General features: G+C 42.1%; 1 protein-coding gene across 1 annotated transcript; it reads left to right on the top strand.

The window, feature by feature from the left end:
- The first annotated feature begins 340 nt into the window (after positions 1–340).
- Positions 341–21,294, top strand: emilin2b (elastin microfibril interfacer 2b). Its single transcript, XM_062441411.1, has 9 exons — positions 341–474; positions 600–725; positions 1,548–1,732; positions 1,845–3,593; positions 17,002–17,217; positions 18,850–18,903; positions 18,988–19,050; positions 19,140–19,256; positions 20,954–21,294. The coding sequence occupies exons 1-9, from the start codon at positions 341–343 to the stop codon at positions 21,292–21,294; spliced, it is 2,985 nt and encodes a 994-aa protein (XP_062297395.1).
- The last annotated feature ends 2,996 nt before the right edge of the window (positions 21,295–24,290 follow it).

The raw sequence follows: 24,290 nt of genomic DNA, 5'->3' as shown, positions 1-24,290 counted from the left end.
GAAACAATCATTATCCAAATGTAGGCGTTCGGAAATTATGTAGGACAACGACGTTATGTTTTGGTATGCTGCCTGGAAATGAGGTGCATTAAAGCTTTGTGTGTGTGTGTTACATCTGAGCAAACGGGAGGGGGAGAAAAAAAAAAGCATCTGTCAGTATTGGAGGGGGTCCCGAAACGTCACATCCAAGGACGCTGCAAGGAGCTTGTTGAGGTCTGCGCACCAGAGAGAGAGATAGAGAGAGAGCTGGCGGTGCCTTCACTGATCACTGGACCACAGGACTGGACTACTCATTAAAAACTTATTTTTTATTATCATCATTATTATTATTATTTCAGCCATGGAGAGCGTACACTGCGGATTATCATTTCTCATTTTTATTACAACTTTTCCTCTCATCAGTGCGTCACCCTTCCAGTATAACATGTTTCAGGGCAACGCGTATTCTGGCCCCGAAACACGGCAAAGAAATAAGTGAGTAAGCTGTCATTTCTCCTCATCTCCTGTGCGTAAAATTGTTTAATTTCTGAGTAAAGTAAGCAATGATTTAATAGACTGTAAGCACACATCTGGAGTGATTAACCGGTGGTTTCCTGCAGGAACTGGTGCGCCTACGTTGTGCACAAGAACGTGAGCTGTGCCGTCGTGGGAGGCACTGAGAGTTTTGTGCAGCCGGAGTCTTCACCGTGTCCACCGGAGCTGCCAAACTGTGCGCAACAAGTGATGTAAGTTTCCCAGGAGTCCGGGGAACTGGGTGGAGGACGGCTATTCTTTAAGTATTTTTAACCATGTGAAGCAATAAATATTGGCATACAGTTTGCATTGGCACAGTTGTGATGTGTAATTTTTCTTGGCCTGGGGAAGGTTTGCGTCACATGTATGATTTAGTTTTTATTGTTATATTTTTATAATGATGTGTTCTGTGTTCTGCTCTTAGTTTACTATCATTATACAGATCCTATATTTGGTTTCTCTTAAGACAAAAACAACTTTCAGGATGAACATGTGGCATTAGTGAATGTGCCATATTTCAATGCTGTTATTTACTTTGCTTTGTCATGTTGTTGTGATGAATAGCTCTTAATGGGAACTACAAATAAAACTCGAAACTACTTAAAAGCATGACTTCTGAGCACTGGGGTGGGATTATTCAGACATCTGTGTTGAATCTTCATGAACAGCAAACATGGACAGACATTAGCATTTGTCTTTGTTTTTGCTTCAGTTTGCATTGAGCAACAAACACACTTGTGACATGCAGTTAATCACTGTGTGGCGGGGCGGGGGGGTCTGTGGGCCAACTGTGTGCTCATGAATGGAAGCGGTGGAAATATCTGGAGCCGTTTCCCGCCAACTGCATGATTAATTAATGAATTGCAAATGTGTGCTTGTTTATCTAGACTTTAATTGTCAACAAACAGATTTTATTGAGCTGTGAGTCCACGTTTGTGTTGTATTCCTGAGAAAAATATAACTAGATCTAGCATCTAATAAACACAATAACAAATCTGAGTTTATTCGTGTTCTTATGTGGTGAATGTTTCCAGATACCGCACACACTTTAAGCCGACATACAAGATTGCCTACAAGACTGTGACAGAGCTGCAGTGGAAGTGTTGCCCGGGTTACCAGGGCTACAACTGCATGGAGGTGAAAGACATGAGAATAATCCAAGTGGACCGTTTGCCCCAAGCACCTTTTCCTGTTTCTGGACGTATTCCAGTCCAACAAGGTGAAAGAGATGATTAAAACTGTGTGGATGTAGATTTAACGATTATTTGACTGCTGGGAAATGTAATTGAAAAAGGTGTCCTGGTTCCTGTTTCTGCTGTTCTTTGCTGTAGGTCCAGAGGAGCGGACAGACAACCAAAGACACCATCCATGGAGAGGAGGAGGAGGGCAATTTGGTGGTCACACAGGTCACAGACCACACGGGGGTCACAGAGGATCTCAAAGTGGACAACACCTGGAGGAGGAGGTGCAACGACTCTCCCAGATGGTCCTTGACATGCAGGCAAGAATGACAGACATGTCTTCAAATCTGAGACTAGATTTCCAGGAGGATGCCAGTAAAATGCTGGTTACGCTCCTGAATACCGTCAGACAGCCGGTCAGTGCTCGGGGCGCAGAGCCTGAAACCATCCAGCTGCAGGACCTGTCTCTGGATCATGAGAGAACGCAGATAGACGAGGTCATCAACAAGATCAGCCAGGTCACAGACGATCTGGAGGCCAAGGGCAACACCCTGAAGGACCTGCTGGGTCGTGTCAACAGTCACGATGGACAAATTCATCTGTTAATGGAGGCTGCTCAGACCCCGATGGCCACGGAGGCTCCTCTTCCCCCAGCCAGCGATCCGGACCTACGCGCCTACGTGGACCAGCAGATCCGCGCTGTGAGGGAAGAGATGATGGAGGGTATGGATATCAAACTGGCAGATCTGAAGAGCTCATGTGATTATAAAATCCTGTCTGTTCGGGAGCAATGTGAGGGTCAAGAAGCCAACTACCTCAGCCTGGCCGAGCTCATGGACTCTAAAGAAAGTGACCTCCGCAACGAGATCCAGAACCTCAAGACCAAGCTGGTTAATACAGAAAAGTTTGCCTCGGTTCTGGTTCGTGTGGAGAATTTAGAGAGCCGCATGAACTTATCTGAGGGGACAGTGGCAGGGCAGTGCCTCTCAATGGAGGAAAGGCTGAATAGAGAGCGGGCAGAGGCCATCAAAAACCTGAAGGAGACTCTAGAGGACAAGCTGGCCTTAATCGAAGACAAATTCACCACCTTGCTAGTAGATACAAGCACCAACTCTGCATCTGAGAGCCAGCAAACTCTGCAGAGTGAAGTGACATCTGTTAAAGACTCTTTTAAAACTCTGGAGGATAGATTCAAAGCCCTGGATCAGCTGTGCTCAAAGGAGTGTAAGGCCAATTTGACTGTTGTAGAAAACCTCCAACAGGACTTCCAGAGCTGCAAAACTGCTGTAGACGCTATGGAGACTGGTCTAAAATCCCAGTTAGATAACCTCGGAGCAATGGAGGGTCAACTCCTCAATTATAGCGCCCGCATTGAGAGCGTACATGGTGATTTGAGCTTCTTGGAAGGGCGTGTTGGCACGTTAGAGGACTCGATATCAGACGTACTCCACCAGAGCCTCAACTCCACCGAGGCTCAAGTCAACGCAGGAGCCGAGCAGGAGGCCAAGGACCTTTCGGAGCTTCACAGGACTCATCAGGAGGAGCTGAGACGACGGCTGGACGAGCTGGGCCGCGAGGTGAAACGAGAGGCCGACCACTGCAGGGAGAAAACGCAGGACGTGGAGAAGGAGATCGCCCACATCGACAGCCGCATTGTCAGTGTCGAAAGTTTGTGCGGCAAGCTGGATCCCATCTCGGGAAGCCTCCAGAGGATCAAAGAAGGTCTGAACAAACACGTGAGCGGGTTGTGGACTTGCGTCAACCAGCTGAACGGCACGGTGAGAGCTCATGCGCGAGATATCGGCGGACTGAAGGGAACATGTCAGAAGCTCCAGAACCATATTTCTGACGTCACCAAAGACCTCGAGGTGCTAACGGAAAGCTCTCCTGGGAAGAAAGGTAATGTAGGAGAGTTAAAGACCCTTTTATGTCTTTTTAAGGTGTGAATGAGTTCTTGATCCCATGATAGAGTGATTTAACCCTCCTGTTGTCCTCGAGTCAAGGAAGGAAGGGAGGAAGATGAAAAGAAGGGAGGAAGAAGGAAGAAAAAGGAGGGAGGGAGGAAGGAAGGAAAGGAGGAAGAAGGAAGGAAAGGAGGGAAGAAGGAAGGAAGGAAGGGAGGAAGAAGGAAGAAAAAGGAGGGAGGGAGGAAGGAAGGAAAGGAGGAAGAAGGAAGGAGGAGGGAAGGAGGAAAGGAAAGAAGGAAGGGAGGAAGATAGGGGGAGGAAAGAAAGAGAGAAGGAAGGAGGGAATGAAAGAAGGAGAGAGGGAGGAAGGAAGGAAGGGAGGAAGAAGGAAGGAAAGGAGGGAGCAAGGAAGGAGGGAAGGAAGGAGGGACAGGAAGAAGGAGGAAAGGAAAGAAGGAAGGGAGGAAGATAGGGGGGAAGAAAGAAAGAGAGAAGGAAGGAGGGAATGAGAGAAGGAGAGAGGGAGTAAGGAAGGACAGAAGGAAGGAAGAAAGGGGGATGGAGGAAGAAAAGAAGGAAGGGAGGAAAGAGAGAGGAAGGAAAGAAAGAAATAAGGAGGGAGGGAGGAAAGAAGGAACAGTCAAAACAGACGGGGTCTATTTGACCCGGGAGGACGACACAAAGGTTAAACCATCTCCCCCCAGATTTACAGCACCGTGCAAAAGTCTACCATTAGACTTGATGTTTCAGCAATGATATAATGAACATATATAATCATTTCTGAGTGTCTTTATTAGAATACAACCAGAAAATACAGGAAATGTGTATGCATTATTAAAAAAAACAGCTTCTATTGGCTAAAGTGGCAAGTGTATATATAGTGTGACCTCCCCTTACACTTACAATGGCCTCCACAGAGTCCAGACCTGAATATTATAAAGGCAGTATGGCGTCACCTGGACAGAGAAATAAATAAAAGACACCCTAAATCTAAAGAAGAACTCTGAGAGGTGCTGAAAGAAGCCTGGTATAGATAGATAGATAGATAGATAGATAGATAGATAGATAGATAGATAGATAGATAGATAGATAGATAGATAGATGGATAGATAGATGGATGGATGGATGGATGGATGGATGGATGGATGGATGGATAGATGGATGGATGGATAGATAGATGGATAGATGGATAGATAGATAGATAGATAGATAGATAGATAGATAGATAGATAGATAGATAGATAGATAGATAGATAGATACTTTATTGTCCCTGAAGGGAAATTTGTCTTGGAGTCTGAGTGCTGAGACAGCTGCCGCCATAGTTAAAAAGAACAAAGATAGTAAAAGTAAAGTTGCACATTTGCACAATAATAAATGATGCAATGCTACCTGTTGCATCAATAAATACATAAGTACACATATTGCACGTTCCCACCCGATAATATACCCGAAGATTACTTCAGAAAACTTCAGTATAGTCTCCTTAAAAGAGCTCAAGATGTGCTTAGCGCCAAGAGAGGTGAGACTAAATACTGACTCTTTTTTAGATTTTGTGTACACATTCCTAAATAAACATGGATGGTCATTAAAATGTTACCAAAACAAAAAAGCAAGTGGTGGCTTGAGACTTTTGCACAGCTCTGTATATCAGGTAGAAACTTGATTTATAGTCCGCACCAGTTAGAAGCTCGAGGTTGCCATGAAATAACATGTAAATATTCCCCATTTAGATCATCAGCTGGACATGATCCCGTTTGTTGCTCAAATTCTGGCTGTGTATGAGATATGTCAATATTTGATTGTTTTTCAGTGTCAGAGTGATGAGAGGATTTTTGGACTTTTATTTTACCATGCACTCAATTAAAGGAGGGGAAAGGTAATTGAAGACACATGTTAGAATTTTATAGACCCCCGTTTATGATGAGCAATGCTTTTTGGCTTTAAAGGAGTATTGCTCATCAGGCGTTTTTTTTTTAATGTGTGTGTGTGTGTGTGTGTGTGTGTGTGTGTGTGTGTGTGTGTGTGTGTGTGTGTGTGTGTGTGTGTGTGTGTGTGTGTGTGTGCATCCAAGTGTCCAAATACATGAAGTGTATATTTTGGGTTTCTTGGATGTACACATGTGGATCTGTTGCGGTTTATCATTAACCTTCGTATCGTCCTCCCGGGTCAAATTGACTCCGTCTGTTTTGACTGTTCTTTCTTTCCTCCTTCCTTCCTTCCTTCCTTCCTTCCTTCATTCCTTCCTTCCTTCTGTCCTTCCTCCCTCCTTCTCTCTTTCTTTCCTTCCTCTCTCGTTCCTCCCTTCCTTCTTTTCTTCCTCCATCCCCCTTTCTTCCTTCCTTCCTTCCTTTCCTTCCTCCTTTCCTTCCTTCTTTCCTCCCTTCCTTCCTTCTTTCCTTCCTTCCGTCTGTCCTTCCTCCCTCCTTCTCTCTTTCTTTCCTTCCTCTCTCGTTCCTCCCTTCCTTCTTTTCTTCCTCCATCCCCCTTTCTTCCTTCCTTCCTTCCTTTCTTCCTTCCTTCCTTCTTTCCTTTCCTTTCCTTCCTCCTTTCCTTTTTTCCTTTCTTCCCTTCCTCCCTCCTTTCCTTCCTTCCTTCCTTCCTTCCTTCCTCCCTTCCTTCTTTCCTCTGTCCTTCTTTCCTTCCTTCCTCCCTTCCTCTTTTCCTTTCTCCCTCCCTCCCTCCTTCCTTCTGTCCTCCCTCCCTCCTACCTTCCTTCCTTCCTTCCCTCCTTCCTTCCCTCTTTCCTTCCTTCCTTCCATCTTTCCTTTCTTCCTTCCTCCTTCCTTTCCTCCCTCCTTCCTCCCTTCCTTCCTTGACTCGAGGACAACAGGAGGGTTAATTCGGCGTGTTACTGTGATTTCACTTTTCTGCTTGTAAGTATATCTGAGGAGTATACGGATTCATTTCATGTCAGTGCACAGTTTTGCCCTTTTTAACGACGCCTGTGAGACCCAGCTGGACTTCACCGACTCTCTCGAAGTTGTAAATGTGAACTTTTAGAAGCACGCCCATGATGTTTACAAGCCGGGTCTCTTCCTCTTGTGGCTGCAGTCACCGGTTTATGAGGACCAGGTGATGCAGAATATGATCCGCTCCGCTGCTTTCACGGTGACATCGGACACTTTTCTAAGTTCTGTTGATTCATGCGTCCACTTCTGAGGTGTCGGTCGTCTCATTTATGCCAAATATGTATGTCAGCGACGATTGGAAAAATAGTGCCCACCCATCCCACCCATGGCAAATAATTCATCACCCTGTCATTTGGTAAGTTTAACGAGTGGGAGTTCACTTATTCATGATTTCCACTCTTGCTCAGTGATGTTTTTTTAGGGTTTTTTTTAGGAACAATGTTTGACCACTTATGATGCGTACTTGGCTCCGTGTTCGTCTTTCACGCTGCCAGCTTGTCTCATCCGATTGTCTCCCTCCATCCACGCTTATCTTGAAGAGACCGGAAAAAATGATCTGCACCCAGCTTATCAACGATCACATGGGGACCACTCATAGGGCGTCTTTCATTTCAGAGCCAAGACCTCCAGCGAGTGCAGATTAGGTGCTACTGGATCAACGTTTATTTTTATATCACTCTTTGTTTTCCCGTCTCTCTCTTTCAGCCCTCTGCAGCAGCAGTAGTAGGGGAGAACGGGGTTGATGGTCACACTTCTTTACTTTCCTTTGGAATTCCCCTTTAACTGTATCCTGAATAGATTCCCTTTTAACCCTCCTGTCGTCCTCCCGGGTCAAATTGACCCCATCTCTTTTGACTGTTCCTTCTTTCCTTCCTCCCTCTTTCTTTAATTTTTCCTTCGTTCTTCCCCTCCTTCCCTCTTTCTTTGCTCCCTCCTCCTTTCATATGTCTTTCCTCACTTCCTCACTTCCTTCCTTCCTTCTCTCCTTACTTCCTTCCTCTTTTCCTCCCTCCCTACTTCCTTCTTTCCTTCCTCCTGTCCCTCCTTCCACCTTTCCTTCCGTCTTTCCTCACTTCCTTCTTACCTTCCTTCCTCATTTCCTTCCTCCCTTCCTTCTCTCCTTACTTCCTTCCTCTTTTCCTCCCTCCCTCCCTCCTCACTCCTGTCCTTCCTCATTCCTTCTTTCCTCCCTTCCTTCCTTCCTTCCTTCCTTCCTTCTTTCCTCCCTTCTTTCCTTCCTCCCTTCCTTCCTTCCTTCCTTCCTTCCTCCTGTCCTTCCTCGACCTGAGGACAACAGGAGGGTTAATTGGTAATGTTAGCCTAAAGTGTCAGGTAGGTAATGGGTAGTCGTCTTTGTCTCTTTAAGCTGATGTAGACCATCAAATATGAGCATTTGTGACAACCATCCCCATCGTGAGGTTGGCCGTCACACACTTTGGGGTTGGTTGTCCCTGTGTTATTTTAATAAGGAAACATCTGAAACGTAGACAATCTTAGAAATGAATTTTAAATGGTTAGTTTCATTGAAATAAAACAACCGAACACATCTCCTGAACCAAGAAAAACATAAACACGTAAAAAAACGACTATAAGTGCATTTTCTAATCCTTATATAGGATAACACTATTGTGCATTTTCACCTCTCTGACTTCTCTGAACTTCACATCTAGAGGAGTTTGGCTCTTGTTTGTCTATCTGACTAAATTCCTGCTCATTTTGCTCTCTTAAAAGGAAAAAGAAAGGACTAGATATATCACACCATATATGTTTATAATGCCAACATGTAGTGTTGTAGTACTCGAGATCGGTCTTGGTCTCGAGACCATTTTTACTCGGTCTTGTCTCGGACTGCGCAGACTCTGGTTTTTTTTTAACGAGACCGGTCAAGACCACCGCTGATAGGCTTTTTGTCCATGCCTTACTGATAAGAGTGAAAAAGGACCCTCTCAAAAACAGCTAATAACTTCAAATCATTGGTAGTGTAAAGATTTCCCCCAAGCTGCAGCTGCTACCTGCCCGATGTCAGTGTGAGAGTGACTGGCACGCTCCGGCTCACATTTTGATGTTTTGTTATGATTTTCCTTTGATATATATGGTCTTGGTCTTGTCTCGGTATCGACCTCTAAAAGTCTTGGTTCTTTTGTCTCGGCCTCGGTACTCTCTGGTCTCGGTAATGTCTTTGTCTCAGTTGGTGCGGTCTTAAATACAACACTATCAAACTTGTGACAGCCAACCCTGAAGAGACTGTGACAAACATCCCTAACTAGGATTTTTTGCTACCAGCAAAGCTAACAAACACATGTTTTGGCGTAGCTAAGAAAAACACCTACCTAACTATTGCTCGTGCTTCATAGTTTTTAATAATAATGGTTGTTTTATTATAAACTCATTGGGTAAAAGCCTAGAAGAGAAACACTGAAGAGCTGGATATTTACATTTTCACAATTCCGAAACTGTCAGTACCAACAGCGCCCTCTAGTGGCCGACATCTAATCGATGTGACAACCAGCCCCGTTCTCCCCTAACTATTTCACTCCTCTGCTCTCCAAAACCAAATCATGATTCTCTCTCACATGTTTGAGCTTCCACGGCTGAGCTCCTCTCCCGTTGAAATAAACAGTGTGAAATGCTCCGAGGGTCCCAAAGCCCATTTGTCAACGTGTTTGCCATGATGTCATCCCAGTTGTTAACCTTAAATGAGTGAGTCGGTAGAGGGCCGTGATTTATCATACACTAAAGGATATTCACTGCTTTTTTTTAAAACACACTAACAATGACACTCTGGCATGATTTTCACATTTATTATAACTCGTTGACAAGTCATGGAGGAAGTGCAAACACCACGCCTTCATTTTGCCTTAAAACTATTTACTTCATCCGTACTTTGCTGCATATTTTCAGTGGATGTACATTACAGCTGTGCTCAACCGTTGAATGTTGAGAAACAGCTGCGTGAAAGTTATTTTCTTGACTTTGGCAGCGAGACACTCTTAACAGGAGGTCCATTTACTGGCTTTATCTCCGAACCTTCAACCATCCATGAAACAGAGCAATCTGAGCCGATGATGACCATGAGGTGCTGTTGAAAGCTCAATGTTTGGATGTTTTATGTCAAACTTGGCTAAAACATGTTTTTAGTCTAAGTGAAGCAATTTCCCAAAAAATTAAAGGTACTTTTGACCACTAGTATCACTATGGATCCATGTTTTTTCCCATTAGGTCCCCAGTTTGTTGGTGGGTCAATTCAAAAATATCTTTAAAAATAGTTTTAAAAGCAGCATCAGGTTTGTTAAAATGTACATTTAGTATTTTTGTTGGTTTTATATCATTTGAAATGACATTTGCACCATTGTTTACCAAAAGTAAGACTGAATGCTCCTGAAAATGTCAAATGGTGTCACCACAAAAGAATGATTCATATTACATATTTTATCACCTACAGTGTATTTAAGTGGACTTATACTAATAATTACTTCATTTAAAACAATGTAAATGTTTCCTGATCTCCATGGTTACCAGATGAAATGTAATATTTAGAACAATTGTATTCCATTACCTTTATTTAATATAAAAGTTATAATGTAAGATCATGCCAAACTAGTTGATATGGTGTTTTATTGAGAATTTACTGTTTTTAAGCAAGTTGAATTATTTGTTACAAAGTTTTTATGGTTACACCACTTAGACATTTTTTACCATAATACTCTAATATATTCTCTCAAAATGGATTAAAAGCAGAAATTTGATGCTGGGTCCACAAAAAAAGAATGTGTGCAAGTTATTCATACGTTTATTTTCACATTTTAACCCTTTAAATTTAACTAAAACCACATGGACACAATAAAAATAACGTCATTGACCCTTGTATTGTGCAAAATAAGGACACACGTGCAAGGCCAAGAAACGACGTGATACAAATTCTTGCTGCAGGTTTCATGATACTTCACTGATTGACAGCTGCAAATGTAACAATGCTCCCTAAAAGGCAGTAAAGAAGAAGAATGAGACTACAAGCTAGCAAGCATGGATGACAACAATGTGCAGTCTAAAATATACCCCAAAAAAATCAGATTTACTCATTTTTTTTATGTGGAAGGAAACACATCCAGCACATTTGTTAGACCTCAGGGATAGACACAATGCTTTATTATGAGAAACACTCCATATGGCTCCTTTAACTGATAATTACAAGCAGTTGTTGGTGTCCAGGTGGGGAGTACAGAACAGACATACACTAATACCTCTTCCAAGCGTACCGTACCAGGGAAGTGTACCATACTCAAGCACGGTACACTTGCACTCACACTAGCCAAATAATCCGGATTTTAGGGGGCAATCCATATACTGTATATATAATGGACGTAACATCCGTGACGTCATCCATTGGTTTGTGGACTGCTGCTCGGAAGCCAATAGTTTCGGATCTGGGCAGCGCCATCTTGAAAATTTCCGATGCATGCCAGGAAAAATAAAAACACGGATTCTACTTATATGGGCATCAGGAGGAGCATGAGGCGCCCTCCTGAACCTGTGAACCAATCAACCTGTCAATCACGACGTAGCCACGCCCTAATGCATACCCTGCTTTATCGTCACATATAAAATCAGGGAGGCCAAAATGTCCCAAATGAACATCATACTGCATTGAAGAAGGCTTTAAACTAGCGATTGAGACCATAAACACATTTTGAAAACGTTTACTGAGGTTAGAAATCAAGTGAGAAGTTGGTGAATTCTCCATTGACTTGTATAGAGACGGAAGTCCTTTTGACACCAAAACGGTCGCCCCCTGGTGGCCTTTTGATAGAATGCAGTTTTAAGTTACTTAAGTTTGTTAGAGTGCAAATGTAAAATGTGTATTCCTCCTAATCCCTTAAGCACATCATCACTTTGTTCGACAAGATAGTATCAACGTACTTAAGACATTACAAGGACCAACAAGTGTTTCCTCGGGCAAATAATAAGAAACATCTTTTAGAAATCAAGACGTGTGTTTGGTTGAAACACGACTACTCTGACTCTACTCAGCGTACTTCAAATAGCATCGCAGACGCTCTATTATGGGAACGCTGCGAGATAAGAAAGCTTTCCTGCTTCTGACATTGCTCCGTGGTTTTTAAAATGGCGGGTCGCTGACCTCCTGAGAGAGAGATAAAGGGCCACTTACTGACACTTTGTGGTCAGCGGTCAAACGTTGATAACCCCTGTGAACCAAAAACAAGACCGGACTTGACAGAAAAGCCCCTCGAGAAGAACGAAGCCGGTGGTGTTTTTCTCTAAAGCTGCAACTGTGGCTGCACATTTTATTACCTGTAGTCCTTTGACAGAGTAGGTGTCACATGATTAGTTAGTTAGATAGTTGATTTATTTATTCAAGCATTCCCTTAGTTAGCCTTTTCAGCAGATTTCTCCCTTACTACTTCTCTTTCTAGAGGACAGGTTTTGTCGAAATGAACCGCAGAAATGAGTCATATGCTTAATTTACATTCATCTTCGACATAGACTTTGTTCCAATCTTGCATCATGAGATCCTTTCTAAAAGAGTTTATTGTTCCTTCTGTGCTTTTGTCCTGTTATTTTGTAGGTGGTAACATCTTTATTAGTCCCTGTGCAGCTCTGAATGACTGGCAAATGGTCACTTGAGTCATTTAATTTCATATTGATTACATTAGTAAATATATTATCAATTAGTGTTGCACTGTATGTTGTTATTCTCGTTGTTTGCAATCAATATTTTTTTATCTATCTTTATATGAGCAGTGAAATTCATAGATTCATCGACTCCAAAATTAAATGCTGTGTCTCAAATCGTGCACTTCTGTACTTACACTTAATATTTTGAGACACGCTGAGAAGTATGAAAAAATGCAGAAGTCGATGCCATGGACACTACTTTATTCGTTCAATAGTGGAATATTTGAAGGCACTAATGTTATACAGTGGAGATATTTACACATCAGCATTTGGACACTCTAATAAAATGACGTAGGGTAAATGTAGTGCACTATACAGTAAATAGGGAGGGATTTCGGACACAGCCAATATTTTCTCTTATGAGCACTAAAATTCAGAGGCTGAGATTTATTAACTCCTAAAAACAAATGATGTGTCTCAAGTCTCGTACTTCTGTATTTTGACACTCACTGAGAAGTATGAAAAAAATGCAGATTGCACTATGAGAACCTGGATGGTTTCACTCCAAACAGTCAAAGAGTTGAGTGTGTAACTATGGACATTTCTCACCCTCAACGGTCGCCATCTTGGCTCTGTAGCAGAAGGGGAGGGACTGCTTTTAAAACAAGAAATGGCGATTGAGGACGTTGTAACTACAGTGAACATCGGTGTGTTATACAAGTATAAATTCTACATGTATTTTTAACACTAAGCTCCACTATACTGTTGTTATATATAAGCCATCAGTAGGTTTATTGGGCTAATTTAACAGTCTGTAATGATTAGTTTGATTTGAGACAACACCAACCTGTCCAAATTTGTGCACTACACAAGTAAGTATACGATGTGCTTCACAAAGGAGTACTAACAGAAGTGTGTGATTTGAGACACAGCAACAGTCTGAAGGAGCCCAGTAGGTTTTTTTGGGGGGGTCTGCGGTGGCTCATAAAGTCAACACGCATCGTTGTGCAGTCATTATGATGTGGTTTGTAATGTGTGCTGGTGACACAGGAGTGTGGTGACCTGGAACTATGAGGAGGGGGGGGGGGGGGGGGGTTGAGAGAAGGGGGGGGGGGGGGTTGAGAGAAGGGGGGGCAGCTTCCCATGATGCCTTTGATTCAAACAATGTAAATTTGTGGCAGCAGATCCAGATGCATTTGTTTACAGTTCAACATTTTTTCATCTCATGCATGCACAGAGTTGTGAAGGTTACTATGGAGATGTAATAGGTTACAGATTACTAGTTACTCTATTTAAAATGTAATAAGTAATGTAACTATTTCAATTACTTCATCAAAGTAATGTAACTTATTACATTTGATGACTTTTCTAATTTTCTAACTAATGTTTTCAGCTGTTAGAGTAAATGTTCCCTTCATCTTTCCTTCCTTCCCTCCTTCCCACCTTCCCACCTTCCTTCCTTCCTTCCTTCCTTCCTTCCTTCCTTCCTTCCTTAGATCTAAGATCAGCTGTTAGGGTAAATGTTCCCTCCATCTGCCCTTCCTTCCGTCCTTCCTTCCTTCCTTCTATCCTTTCTTCCTTTCTTCCTTCTGTCCTTTATTCCTTCCTTCCTTCCCTACCTTCCTTTCTTCCTTCTTTCCTTCTGTCCTTTTATTCCTTCCTTCCTTCCTTCCTTCCTTCTATCCTTTCTTCCTTTCTTCCTTCTGTCCTTTATTCCTTCCTTCCTTCCTTCCCTACCTTCCTTTCTTCCTTCTTTCCTTCTGTCCTTTTATTCCTTCCTTCCATCTGTCCTTCCAACTTTCCTTCCTATTTTCCTTCCTTCCTTCCTAAGATCTAAGATCAGCTGTTAGGGTAAATGTTCCCTCCTTCTGTCCTTCCTTCCTTCCTCCCTTCTTTCCTTTCTTCCTTTCTTCTTTCCTTCCTCCCTTATTTTTATTCCTTTCTTAGTTCTTTCCTTCCTTCCTTCTTTCCTTTCTTCTTTCCTTCCTTTCTTCATTCCTCCCTCCCTTATTTTTTCTTCCTTCCTTCCTTCCTTCCTTCCTTCCCTCCTTCCTAAGACCTAAGATCAGCTGTTAGGGTAAGTGTTCCCTCCATCTGTACTTCCTTCCTTCTGTCCTACCTTCCTTCCTTCCTTCCTACCTTCTGTCCATCATTCCTTTATTCCTTCCTTCCTTCCCTTCCTTCCTTCCTTCCTTCCTTCCTTCCTTCCTTCCTTCCTTCCTTCCTTCCTTCCCACCTTCCTTCCTTCCTTCCCACCTTCCTTCCTTCCACCTTCCTTCCATCCTTCCTTCCCCCCTTCCTTCCTTCTTTCCCACCTTCCTTCCTTCTGTCCTTCTTTCCTACTTTCCTACCTTCCTTCCTTCTGTCTTTCCCACCTTCCTTCCTACTTTCCTTCCTTCCTCCATACCTTCCTACTTTCCTTCCTTCCTTCCTCCTTTCCTTCTTCCTCCCTCCTTTCCTTCTTTCTTCCTTCCTTCCTCTCTCCTCCCTTCCTTCCATCCTTCCTTCCTTCCCTCCTTCATCCCTTCCTTCCTTCCTTCCTTCCTTCCTTCCTTCCTTCCTTCCTTCCTTCCCTCCCTAACATCTAAGATCAGCTGTTAGGGTAAATGTTCCCATTAAACACCAAAATCTAAGTCCAGCTGTTTTTCATGGATACTGACATGATTTATAAGGGAGATCATTTCTTATAAAGCAACATTTATCTCTCATTTGAAAATGTATTCATTAGTTCATGTAGATTTTGGAATATAAAATAAAGATATCTGATGAATAAAGAGGGTTTAATGGTACTGTGACTCCATTTAAGCTCATGTGGTGCTCCAAATAAGCCCACATCATGATTTATTTACTAAATATAAAAAAATATTGATTTCAAAGAATTAAAAACAGCAATATATGTATTCAGTAACATGTTAAATATTAAAAAATGAGGAAAAAAACCCTCCTGAGTAAAATCTTAAAGGTCTGACTTCAGATGTAACCTCCTTTATAATCATCAACATTTTCATAAGTAACTGTAATTAAATGATAAATAATGTAACTAGTTACTCTCCAACACTGTGCATACATGCATACATGCATCGTCATAGCACTCGCTCTGAGCTCAGTCTTGAATCAGACTCACATATAACCCAAATACCTCGCTGTATACGAGGAGCGACACGACTAACAAACGCAGACCAGTAAAACATCAGCACATGTGCGGATATATACGCAGACATACCCCCCCCTCCCCCCCTCAACCCCCCCCTGTGTTCTTTTACTGTTATACACCAGTCTCCAACCCTCCACCCCTCCCTCCTCAATGCCACATGTTTTCTCTGTCAGTAGTAAATGACCCCTTTTCCCCCCGGGGGGGTAAGGGGGGGTCGGGGGGGGGGGGACAAGCTGTCTGGTGATTGAACATGTGGCCCTTTCTTTTGGTATGCTGGTATGCCTTTTAAATGTTGCTGCTTTTTCCTTTTTTTAACTTTTTGGAGCAGCAGCAGAGTCGATTGAGCCTTTTTGTCTCCGTGCAGACCGGAGAGTAACGCCGGCTATTTGCCCCCCAGCCAGGAGAGAGGGTTGTTGATTTGTTGATAAACTCCAGAGTTTAGTCTCAGGAATGCAGCTCTCATGTGCACATGTAGTTCAGAGCTGGTCTGCTTATGATGGGAAAGTGGGAAGCAGCCTGTCATTTTCTCATTTTTACGTCCTTTAATCACGAGCCTCAGAGGATCAGTCGCTGCTCGGCTGTTAACCTCAATTACACGTTTTCCTAATTGGTCATTTTAAAGTGAAACTGCAGCATACAGTAGAGTATAATTGAGGTTTGTCAGGATTTGGTGGCGTTAAACAAGTCGGGGTTGAGACTTTGTGCAACTTGCTGAGTGAAGACGTCAATTTGGGATGTTAAAGAAAAATGACAGTGCGGTGCAGCGTCATGGGAAATAAAAGAAGGAAGGAAGAAAAACCAGTAGCAGCTGAGTTAGAGTTTAATTTTAAGATAAATAAATGCTGCTGCTGTGATGGTTAGAGTTCAGTTTCTGCTTCCGTTGAGGTTTTATTTTAAGATTTACTCCCCTTTTTTCTTTCTCTGGTTTGCTAGTCAACAAGTGTTTTCATTATTGGTTCATTTGATGATTGTTATTTAATTGTTTAATCTGTGAAATGTCAAAAAATAGTGGAAAAATAAGTTAATGAGGTCTTTAAATGTCTTATTTTGTCCAACCAATAGTCCAGAACCCAAATATATTCAGTTTAAAATAATATAAGCAAATCTTCACATTGGAAAGCATGAAAATGTGATTTAATTCTGACTTTTTCCACTATTTTGGTATTTTTAATGACAGAAACAATTACTCAATTATCAAAATAGTTTCCAAATTCTCTCTTGAGCGACTTATAGATCCTCATTTTCTCAGGATAATTAAAATATAAGGTTTCTATTATAAGTTGAAAATAATTCAACAGACTTTTGACGCTTTCACTTGTCATAGCAGTAAAAACACAGGTGGTACTAATAACATTAATAATGGAAAGCAGTCATTGTGAATCATAAACTTTATACGTGTGTTAACATGTTTAATCTGCTCTGTGAAACATCTGTTATTGGGGGAAATAACTATATAATTAGAGTAGAAAAAGAGCGTTATCTTGATGAAAACTGGTCTTATCATGGCTTTCCTCTTTAAAGATTTAAGGTTTGTTTATGTGTGAGGTATTTTTACAGATTGATCGGGGTCAAGTTTAACAGTTTGCGTAACCAGCTGGTTTGTTAACACATCTGACCCCAGAACATCTGTCCCCGCTGCATCTGTCTCTCTCTGACCTGCAGCCGCACCCTCATCACTCACTCCCCTGTCTTCCTTTTTCAGGTGTTCAGGTCGCTGCGGAGGACACGAGGCATCCTCACAGTTCAAATAACGGCCCTGCAGTAGTGCCGGTCGGCCCCGAGGAAACCTCTCTACTACAGCCGCCACCTGTGATGGAGACCGGCGAGGCGGGTCCTCCGGGGAAGATGACCTCGTCCAAGTTGCCCAAAGGGATGGACGGCAGCATAATGCCCGTTCTGGGATTTGCTGGAGCTCCAGGTGAGAGACGCCTAAGGGTTGGCAAGATGAGCAATTCAACAATATCTTCAATTTTTTATCTTTAATGCATCGGTGAGCTGAACTGTAGATGTAAATATGGAGCTTTTTATGGTAAACAAACCTCATTAATGCCTATTTAAAGGTGCAGTTTGTAGAATTTAGTTGCATCGAGTGGAACAAACTTGGCAGAGATGGAAGATAATATTCATAAGTATGTTTTAATTACCGTAAAATCACATGAAAATAAGAATTGGTGTGTTTTTGTTGCCTTTTTTGAGCCTTTAATATCTACATAAATCATGTTTTTATGAGTTTTGAAGCTGGGTCAGTGATAAATAAGGGTTGGCAAGATGTACATTTAGTATTTTTGTTGGTTATATATAATTTAAAATGACATTTGCACCATTTTTTAAAACCAAAAGTAAGATTGAATGCTCCTGAAAATGTCAAATGGTGTAACCACAGAAGAATGATAAATATTACATATTTTATCCACCTAGAAAGAAAGAAAGAAAGAAAGAAAAAAAGAAAGAAAGAAAGAAAGAAAGAAAGGAGGAAGAGGAGAAAGAAATATTAAGGAGGAAGAAGAGAAAGAAAGATTAATGAGGAAGAAGAGAAAGAAAGAAAGGAAGAAGAGAAAGAAAGATTAAGGAGGAAGAGGAGAAAGAAAGAAAGGAAGAAGAGAAAGAAAGATTAAGGAGGAAGAGGAGAAAGAAAGAAAGGAGGAAGAGGAGGAGAGAGAAAGAAAGAAAGATTAAGGAGGAAGAAGAGAAATAAAGAAAGAAAGGAGGAAAGACGAGAAAAAGAAAGATTAATGAGGAAGAAGAGAAAGAAAAAAAGGAGGAAAGAGGAGGAGAGAGAAAGAAAGAAAGATTAAGGAGGAAGAAGAGAAAGAAAGATTAAGGAGGAAGAGGAGAAAGAAAAAAAGGAGGAGAGAGAAAGAAAGAAAGGCGGAAAGAGGAGGAGAGAGAAAGAAAGAAAGATTAAGGGGGAAGAGGAGAAAGAAAGAAAGGAGGAAAGAGGAGGAGAGAGAAAGAAAGAAAGATTAAGGAGGAAGAAGAGAAACAAAGATTAAGGAGGAAGAGGAGAAAGAAATAAAGGAGGAAAGAGGAGGAGAGAGAAAGAAAGAAAGATTAAGGAGGAAGAAGAGAAAGAAAGATTAAGGAGGAAGAGGAGAAAGAAAAAAGGAGGAAAGAGGAGAGAGAAAGAAAGGAGAAAGAAAGAAAGAAATAAAGGAGGAAAGAATAAGAAAGATATAGGAAGAAGAGAAAGAAAGAACAAGAAGTAGGAGGTAAAAGAAAGAAAGAAAAAAAGATTCCCCAGAGTAAATGTAATATTTAGAACAATTGTATTCCATTACCTTTATTTAATATAAAGTTATAATGTAAGATCATGCCAAACTAGTTGATATGGTGTTTTATTGAGAATTTACTGTTTTTAAGCAAGTTGAATTATTTGGTACAAAGTTTTTATGGTTACACCACTTAGACATTTTTACCATAATCCTCTAATATATTCTCTCAAAATGGATTAAAAGCAGAAATTTGATGCTGAGTCCACAAAAAAAGAATGTGTGCAAGTTATTCATACGTTTATTTTCACATTTTAACATCTTATTTTATTGTATTTCAGCTTATCCAATAAAACCAACTGAATCTCTGAAAACCCGGATGCCTCTCCTTCCTGGTAAATGCTTCTTTTTTTTAATTAAATATAACAACAAAGTCTTTTTAAAGAGTCAAATAAAACCATTTTCCTTTTGCTCAGCAGATGTGACCGTGCTACAGAAACCATCACCACAGAAACCCGACACGGCTTCGGCTTCGGCTTCAGGTCCGGTGTTTATTTATTTTCCAGCCTGCTCCGTTTGTCACTGTCACATCTGTCATGTTTGAGTTTATTGTTGCATTTCCTGTGTTTAGGTGAGAGAGTATCATTCTCAGCTGGTCTGACTCTGACGCCGTTTCACGGAGAGGTCGGGATCATTCGATTCAACAAGTTGCTGGTAAATGACGGAGGACACTATGATCCCAACACAGGTAACTAAAAACTCACAATCTGTGGCTGCCGTATAAAAATAATGTTTAATACTTAAACCTGACTGGCCAATCATTCTCTAGGGAGCGTTTTATAAAGGCAGATAACCAGTTAAACCAGTTTTATTTCAGTAAATTGGGTTTATTTTCAGGTTTTGTTTAATATAGTAGGTTTAAATAAGTCTAACTCTAACCGTTACCATGGAAACCTCATCCCTACAGGCTAGTTTTTCAGCTTTAGACTCACCTCAGGGTTAACTTTGAATATGAATCATGTTTTAACCCTCCTGTTGTCCTCGAGTCAAGGAAGGGAGGAAGGAGGGAGGGAGGAGGGAAGGGAGGAGGGAAGGAAGGAAGGAAGGGAGGAGAGGAAAGAAGGAAGGAAGGAGAGAGTGAGGGAGAAAGGAAAAGAGGAAGGGAGGAAGGAAGGAAGGGAGGAAGGAGGAAGGAAGCGAGGGGGGAACGAAGGAAGGAGAGAGTCAGGGAGAAAGGAAAAGAGGAAGGGAGGAAGGAAGGGAGGGAAGAAGGATGGAAGGGAGGAAGGAGGAAGGAAGCGAGGGGGGAAGGAAGGAAGGGTTCAGTATTTTGCCCAAACACACATCGACATGCAGACTGGAGGAGCTGGGAATTAAACCGCTGATCTTGTGATTAGCAGACGACCCGCTTCACCTCCTGAGCCACAGCCGCCCTTTAGATGAACCTTTAAATACATTTTGCTCAAAATGAGGCCTGTAGACATTCAGTGTCCATTTGGGCTTCTGACTGTTGATTTAACCCTCCTGTTGTCCTCGAGTCAAGGAAGGAAGGGAGGAAGGAAGGAAGGAAGGAAGGAAGGAAAAGAGGGAGGAAGGAAGGAAGGAAGAAGGAAGGAAAAGAGGAAAGAAGGAAAGAAGGAAAGAAAGAAAGAAGGAAGGAAAAGAGGGAGGAAGGAAGGAAGGAAGGAAGGAAGGAAGGAAGGAAGGAAGGGAGGAAGAAGGAAGGAAAAGAGGGAGGAAGGAAGGAATCAAGGGAGGAAGGAGGAAGGAAAGGAGGAAGAAGGAAGGAAAAGAGGGAGGAAGGGAGGAAGGAAGGAAAGGAGGAAGAAGGAAGGAAAAGAGGGAGGGGGAAGGAAGGAAGGGAGGAAGGAAGGAAGGAAGGGAGGAAGAAGGAAGGAAAAGAGGGAGGAGGAAGGAAGGAAGGAAGGAGGGAGGGAGAGAGGAAGGAAGAAAGGAGGGAGGAAAGAAAGAAGGAGGGAGGGAGGGAGGAAGGAAAAGAGGAAGGAAAGGAGGGAAGAAAGAAGGAGGGAGGGAGAAAGGGAAAGAGGAAGGGAGGAAGGTAGGGGAGAGGAAAGAAAGAGAGAAGGAGGGAGGGAGGGAGGAAGGGAAGGAAGGAGGGAAGGAAAGAAGGAGGGAGGGAGAGAGGAAGGGAAGGAAAGGAAAGAGGGAGGGAGGAAAGAAGGAACAGTCAAAACAGACGGGGTCAATTTGACCCGGGAGGACGACACAAAGGTTAAATTTCCTTTTAAATGAAATGAAAGGAACAGAAACCCAAACATCTCTCACTAATCTCTACAAAAATGGCCGATCTGAAGGTATTAATATGAATTTCCACCAATATGGAGGCTCTTATTTCACCCAAGTAGCACAAAAACCAACTGATAATGAAATAACTGTGAATGAATGAACAGAAATGTGAGTCTGTGTCTCTCTCTGTGTTCTCAGGTATCTTCACAGCTCCGACGGACGGCCGCTACCTGGTGACGGCCGTGCTGGCAGCGCAGCGAGGTGAGAAGCTGGAGGCGATCCTCTCCGTGTCAAACCGCAGCGTGCAGAGGTTGGACTCCACCGGCTTCCTGTCTGGAGCAGCAGCAGCGGCGACGTCACAGCAACAATGTAACTGCAGCAGCTCGACGTCGCTCAGTCTGGTTCTGTCACTGAAGCGAGGCGACCGAGCCGGACTGGTTCTGACCGCCGGACAGCTCGCCACCACCACCTCCTCCTCCTCTGAGGTCCTGTCGTCTTTCAGCGTCGTCCTTCTTTACTCCAGCCCGTCCAAACGGTAGCGCGGCTGCTTCCAGAGACAACGGAGATCTCATATAAAGCCATAAGAGGAAGTACGGTGAGCCTCAGCCGGGCTTTGCTGAGGTGCAAAAGTTGTTTTAATGTTATCAGAGAAGAAGAAAAAAGAGAGAAAACATAATGGCTGTGTTCCAAACCGCATACTTTCCTACTACGAGAGTTGGTCAAATTGACCCCGTCTGTTTTGACTGTTCCTTCTTTCCTTTCCTCCCTTCCTTCCTTCCATCTGTCCTTCCCCCCTCCCTCCTTCTCTCTTTCTTTCCTTCCTCTTTCTTTCCTCCCATCCTTCTTTCCTTCCTCCATCCCCTTCTTCCTTCTTTCTTTCCTTCCTTCCTTCCTTCCTTCCTTCCTTCCTTCCTTCCTTCCTTCCTTCCTTCCACCCTTCGTTCTTTCCTCCCTCCTTCCTTCTCTCTTTCTTTCCTCCCCCCTACCTTCCTCCCTTCGTTATTTCCTCTGTCCTTCTTTCCTTCCTTCCTCTTTTCCTTCGACCCTTTGTTCTTTCCTCCCTCCTTCCTTCTCTCTTTCTTTCCTCCCCCCTACCTTCTTCCCTTCGTTATTTCCTCTGTCCTTCTTTCCTTCCTTCCTCTTTTCCTTTCTCCCTCCCTTCCTTCTTTCCTCCCTCCTTTCTTCTCTTTCTTTCCTCCCCCGTACCTTCCTCCCTTCGTTCTTTCCTCTGTCCTTCTTTCCTTCCTTCCTCTTTTCCTTTCTCCCTCTCTCCCTCCTACCTTCCTTCCTTCCTTCCTTCCTTCCTGTCGTCCTCCCGGGTCAAATTGACCCCGTCTGTTTTGACTGTTCCTTCTTTCCCCCCTCCCTCCTTCTCTCTTTCTTTCCTTCCTCTCTCTTTCCTCCCATCCTTCTTTCCTTCCTCCATCCCCCTTTCTTCCTTCCTTCTTTCCTTCCTTCCTTCCTTCCTTCCACCCTTTCTATCCTTCTTCCCTTCCTTCCACCCTTCGTTCTTTCCTCCCCCCTACCTTCCTCCCTTCGTTATTTCCTCTGTCCTTCTTTCCTTCCTTCCTCTTTTCCTTCCACCCTTTGTTCTTTCCTCCCCTCTTCCTTCTCTTTCTTTCCTCCCCCTACCTTCCTCCCTTCGTTATTTCCTCTGTCCTTCTTTCCTTCCTTCCTCTTTTCCTTCGACCCTTTGTTCTTTCCTCCCTCCTTCCTTCTCTCTTTCTTTCCTCCCCCTACCTTCCTCCCTTCGTTATTTCCTCTTTCCTTCCTTCCTCTTTTCCTTTCTCCCTCCCTTCCTTCTTTCCTCCCTCCTTTCTTCTCTCTTTCTTTCCTCCCCCATACCTTCCTCCCTTCATTCTTTCCAAAACTTTAAACAGGTGTTATTTGGACAAATTAGCGTCACATTGTGGATCTAAAGGGCTACTTTACTTTCTCGCCTAAAAATGTTAGAAATGTCGGTAAAGTGGTTTATTTATAGAGTTAGAGCTAAAATGAAAATCAGCTGATTTCAGCTCGGGGTAGGGACGCAATGCATTGTGGGTTATCGTGTAGTTTACTACAGTGTAAACGGTCTGCTTACTATCTGGTCGTTTAGTGTGTAGTGTGTAGTGTGTAGTATGCGGTTTCGAACACAGCCATCGCCTCCAAACAATAAGTGAGAGTATTTCTATCATCTGTACTAATAGTCTGTTTACATTATAATTATTGTATGTTTTTTATTGTAAAGTTTTGTTACATATTTTGCTATGCACACACACACACACACACACACACACACACACACACACACACACACACACACACACACAAACACACAGGTGCCAAAAGTGTCAATAACATACAGAACGATAACTGATTGTACTTTCATGCTTTTATTAAAGCATCATCCAACAAAAGACATTGTTTTGATTGGACAGTTTATTTTAATACAATACTTATTGTAAATATACTACAGTTCATTTACAGTAGATCTACAATTTTTTTTAAACACTATAAAATGATAAATAAGTGCTTTTGAGCCCACTGCTCACACAGTTTAACAAACATCTGGAACATGTTTGTGCTTTATACTGTTTATATATAAAACAGTATTTACAGTCTGCAGGAAACAAGTGAATCAGCAGCAAAAGGTTCTTCATTGAAAAGTGAAATTTAAACTATGCAAAACTAGGAAGATACGGCACAACACTAGATTTGGATGTGTGATCTCTTCACACAGTATATATCACTTTCATAGAAAGAATGTATACATTTTCTTTTTTTTTCCCCCCACTAGCAGCTGTTAACGAGTTTAAGCAGAAAGAAGCTAAAACGAGGCAAAAACAGATTAAAGATACTGTAGTTTCACAATTGGCAAAAAAAAAAAAAAAAAAACATCAGCAAAGATTCAAAAACACGTCAAAAATAGTATAAGTCGAACTAAATGTTGAAAAAATACTTAATGTCTGGTGCACGTATAAGTAGCAGCATCTACAGAAAGTGCATTTTTTAAACTTTTTTTTTTTTTTTTACATTGCATTCAGCAAAATAAATCAGTTCACATTTATTTCCCAAAGCCAAATAGTGCAAAAAAAATCTTTACGCTTTCATACAATAAATAAGACCATACAGTGAATAAGGCCTTAAAAAGAGACATAACTACATAACTGCACTATATATCACTTTGTACTGTTTGATAATGATAAAGTCAGTATATCTTTTAATCACACTAAATATTGGTCAGTTTATGCACCAAACATCTTTAAAAAAAAAAAAGTGCTCTGACGGCCTTCATATACACCTGTTATGTGCAGATAAAACAGCAAAAATACTATGAGTGCATGAAGGGAATAAACCCAAAATGAAAAAAAAAAAGATGTGCAATTAATATATATATAAGCAGCACGGTATAATGCTAAATATTTCTTTAAAGTGGAACACCAGTAGCTTACAAAATTAACAATGAATTATTATTATTATTATTATTATCAGTATTAAGTCAGTGCATATAGTCATTTATGAAGATTGTGTTGATTTCAAGTACTTTCTTGTG

The sequence above is a fragment of the Scomber scombrus genome, chromosome 20 (genome assembly GCF_963691925.1).
Source record: "Scomber scombrus chromosome 20, fScoSco1.1, whole genome shotgun sequence".
NCBI lineage: Eukaryota > Metazoa > Chordata > Actinopteri > Scombriformes > Scombridae > Scomber > Scomber scombrus.
This window is presented reverse-complemented; position numbering and strand designations above follow the sequence as displayed.